The sequence below is a fragment of the Pocillopora damicornis genome, chromosome 3, assembly GCF_964200805.1.
Source record: "Pocillopora damicornis chromosome 3, jaPocDami1.2, whole genome shotgun sequence".
Classification (NCBI taxonomy): Eukaryota; Metazoa; Cnidaria; class Anthozoa; order Scleractinia; family Pocilloporidae; genus Pocillopora; species Pocillopora damicornis.
In genome coordinates this window covers 17,108,783-17,112,442 of record NC_142672.1, presented here as the reverse complement: position 1 = coordinate 17,112,442, position 3,660 = coordinate 17,108,783, and the positions used below count along the sequence as shown (strand labels likewise).

The following is a 3,660-nucleotide window of genomic DNA, read 5'->3' as shown; positions in this document are numbered from 1 at the left end:
AAAAAACCCAAATTAGGCTGCAAACAGAGGAACACGTTTTCGGTACACAGAAACAACGTTTTGAGTGAGGTGAGGCTGAAATTAACGTTATCAGCTGCAACCAACCAGAAACATTTTTTGCAGTACTGTTGCGATAAAAACAGCGTGATTCGGTGGGAAAGAAGCGGAAAAATGCTGACGATGCAATAAAGTGCACAAATTCCGAAATTCTTCTTGATTGGTTGAAGTACTTCAGAATAGTGAAACCAGCTTATCATAATAGCTTAAATAGTTTAGCCACGCAAAACGCCTAAGTTTTAAATAGTGCGATTGAAAAATCTGGAAATTTTAGGCTAAGTTGGTTGAAGTTAAACTGGCAAATTTATCTTAATGGGTTCCACTTGGTAAGTAGTTAAATTAGCGAACACAGTTAAGCTCAAAAGTTGCCCAAACTATCTTAATTGCTTGAAGTAGTTGAAATAGTCAAACTATTTTCAGTTGTCCAACTACAAAAACTGCACGATCCAGCTGTATTGGTGAGAGTAGTGTTGGGTTTAGGAGAAATTATGCCCCTAAGTCTTAATACCTCGGTTTTCGAGCGTCTCTAACGTTGTGGCTATTCTTAATTCTCTTGATGAGTTCCGTAAAACCTTAAATGTGAGGAAAAACAGCAAAATCAGTCGCTGGTTCCTTCTGATCAGGAGTGTTTCTAGTTCAAACTGGTTTCTAGCAGTTACAGAGAATAGCTATTTAACTTTAAGAAAAATATCCTTGCTCCTCAGCCTTCGAATCAAGTAAAGATGGTAGACAGTCAGCCCTGCTGAGTAACGTTTTAGTCCAGTTGCAATAAATTCCCCTTTGTTCATCAGTTCAAACGTTTGCATCTCCGACTTGGACTCCGACTCTTATGAGTAATTACACAAACCCACTTTCGAAGGTACGAAAAAGTTCTTCTTCTTCTTGCTATTATTATTGTTATTATTTATTAATACTATTTTTTTTTATTATTATGTGGCAGTGTATACTTAAGTATGCCTAGGCATGATTACGTTAAGTCGGGCAGGCTAGCTGTGACCGAGAAAACAAAACCTATAACTATATATTTACACATCTAAAACTATATATCTAATTTGTTTATATTCATTAAAAAATTAGTGTCCATAACTGTTCGCTTTTGTCCATCAAAAAAACAAAACAAAACAAAAAAAAAACAAAAAATAAAATTTTTGAAATTCTTAAAATATTAAAAGATATAAAAAAATGTTTATATTAAAGTAATTAGCTAATAAGACTTTTCATAAGGATATTATAAAACTTGATTAATATTATGTGTTTTTCTAAGGATTTATTTGTTGAAATGAACTATTATGAAAGTACTTTAAATGATCTGGTAATGTTCAGTGCACTTGATATTACTGCCTTTTGCATGTTAAATAAGGTCTTGTCAGCTTTTGTCTTGCCAAGAAGTAGTATAACTTTCTCTCTCGTTTCTGACGAATATCCTCCTAAAACGTCTATAATGATGTTATATTGCTTGATGGTGTAGCCCTTGTGCTGTTGTTTGAGTTCCCATCTTAAGGGTGCATATTTGGTGGTCTTTTCTTGATTCTTCTGCTTCCTATTTTCTATCCAGGGGCAACTCATCTCTATGATCTTTACTGTTTCTGTCTCCTTTTCAACTATCCTGACATCTATTCGGTTGGCTCTTACTTCCGTATTTCCTGCAAATACTGGTTCATCCCAGAATGAGCTTGCTTTGGTGTTGTGGTACTCAGGTTTCGGTGTTGTTGGTGAGTACCATGGTGGGACGCTTTCAATAAGATCAAGGTCATCAAGAAGCTCAAAGAATAAAATTTTAAGAGCTCCATTATGCCTTGCTACATACTTGGTTTGTGCAAGCGCACTACATCCAGCAATTACATGTGCTACACTTTCTGGGCTTTCGTGGCACATTCGGCACATCGCATCGCTTGTGGTGTCTGTTCGTGTCTTGTTCTGGTTGTACAACTTTGTTGGTACTAGTTGTTGGTACAGTTCAAATAGCCCTGCTATGGTGTTTGTGGGGGCTAGTTGCCATCTGTATAAGCAGCTAAAGCAATCCACGAGATCTGTATCTATCCACCGGGTCTGTATTAACTTTCCTTGCCACTTTTGGTCTTTGATTGTATCTATCCGCTTGGCATTCATACTGTTTTGCATTACTTTTCCGACCTTCTCACTTGAGATGCCTTCATTAGAGTCAGTAGTAGTTACTACTGCACCAGGAGAGAGACTCAACTCCAAACCCATCTCTTCTGCATATTTCTTCGGTTACCGGTCACCTCGCCACTAGGGAGACTCGCCACCAGCGAACTCGCCACCAAGGAACGATCTCGCCACCAACGTACTCGCCACCAAGCGAAGTCTTCTCGCCACCAACCATCAATAAAGAGATAAACTAGAATAAAGTAGTCGAGGAGAGTAGGATGTTCGAACGAGCACAATTCAAATCGGCCGATAGGTTTGTGCGCTTGTCTGTATTTAAATTATGACCTTCAGCGACGTGTTAGATGTGTTCCGTTCCTAACTCATTGAAATCAAAACGTATCGCGTTTGTCTTTTGCACGTAAGCAAGGAGAAATTGCAAAACTCGATGCGAGGAATAAAAACTTACTTCGGTTTCGAACGTGCTATCGACAACATACATTTACAAAGTTTGAGTACAGACAAGCGAACAAACTTATCGGTTTCGAACGTGCTTTCGACAACATACGTTTAAAAAGTTTGAGTACAGACTTATCAGCCGAACATCCTACTGTCCTCGACTAATCTCTTTATTAGTGGTTGGTGGCGAGAAGACTTCGCTTGGTGGCGAGAAGACTTCGCTTGATAGCGAGATCGTTCCTTGGTGGCGAGTTCGCTGCTGGCGAGTCTGCTTGGTGGCGAGGTGACTGGATACCATTGAGATAGATTGTGCAATTTTTCTTAGTTGACCTTAAATTGCCTTTTAAACCACTTTAATTATTTGAGCTTAGTTCTTTACCTTGTGCAATTAAATGGATTACGCTAGCTATGCACTTTGTTCATTTAAAGCATCCAAGCTAGTTAAACCCTGTGATTTATCTTGACCAATTTAACAAGACTGTGCGGTTTGTGCAGTTGATCCTATTAAGCTAATTATATATTCTCTTGGTGATCGTATCAACCTAATTATGCATTTTTCTGGTTGAACTGATTAACTTATTTGGAGCATTTGTACTACATGACTATTAGAGATAGACAGTGCAATTTATCTTAATTGGGTAGAAAAGTTAAATGGTCGATATAGCTTACATAGGTCAACAAGACGAAATTCAGAATAAGCAGAAGTGGTTAAACTAGACAAAACAAATAAGGAGCTTTAATGGTTTAACCGGCTAAATGTCAATCGAGCGATAACAGTTAAACTGGACAAATTGGACAATCTATATTCACTGGTGGAAGTAGTTAACATAATCAAACTAGCTTTAATGGTTCAACTAAACAAAATGCAAAAGTATGATATACACTTTGTTCGGTTCAACTGTTTCAGTTAGCATCATCTTGTCATATAGGGTGGTTCGGCCATTTTAAACTACTTGAACCCATGAAGTTGCATTGTGCTATTTGTTAAGTTCAATTGTTCTCGACTAGTTCGACTACATTAACCAATTTTTTTTTTTT

The 3,660-nt window shown here is 37.7% G+C and overlaps 1 protein-coding gene across 1 annotated transcript; it reads right to left on the bottom strand.

The window, feature by feature from the left end:
* Positions 1 to 400: 400 nt before the first annotated feature.
* On the bottom strand, positions 401 to 2,185 carry LOC149048570 (uncharacterized). Its single transcript, XM_089199388.1, has one exon. The coding sequence runs from the start codon at positions 2,176 to 2,178 to the stop codon at positions 1,345 to 1,347; it is 834 nt and encodes a 277-aa protein (XP_089055514.1). The 5' UTR covers positions 2,179 to 2,185; the 3' UTR covers positions 401 to 1,344.
* Between the last annotated feature and the right edge of the window lie 1,475 nt (positions 2,186 to 3,660).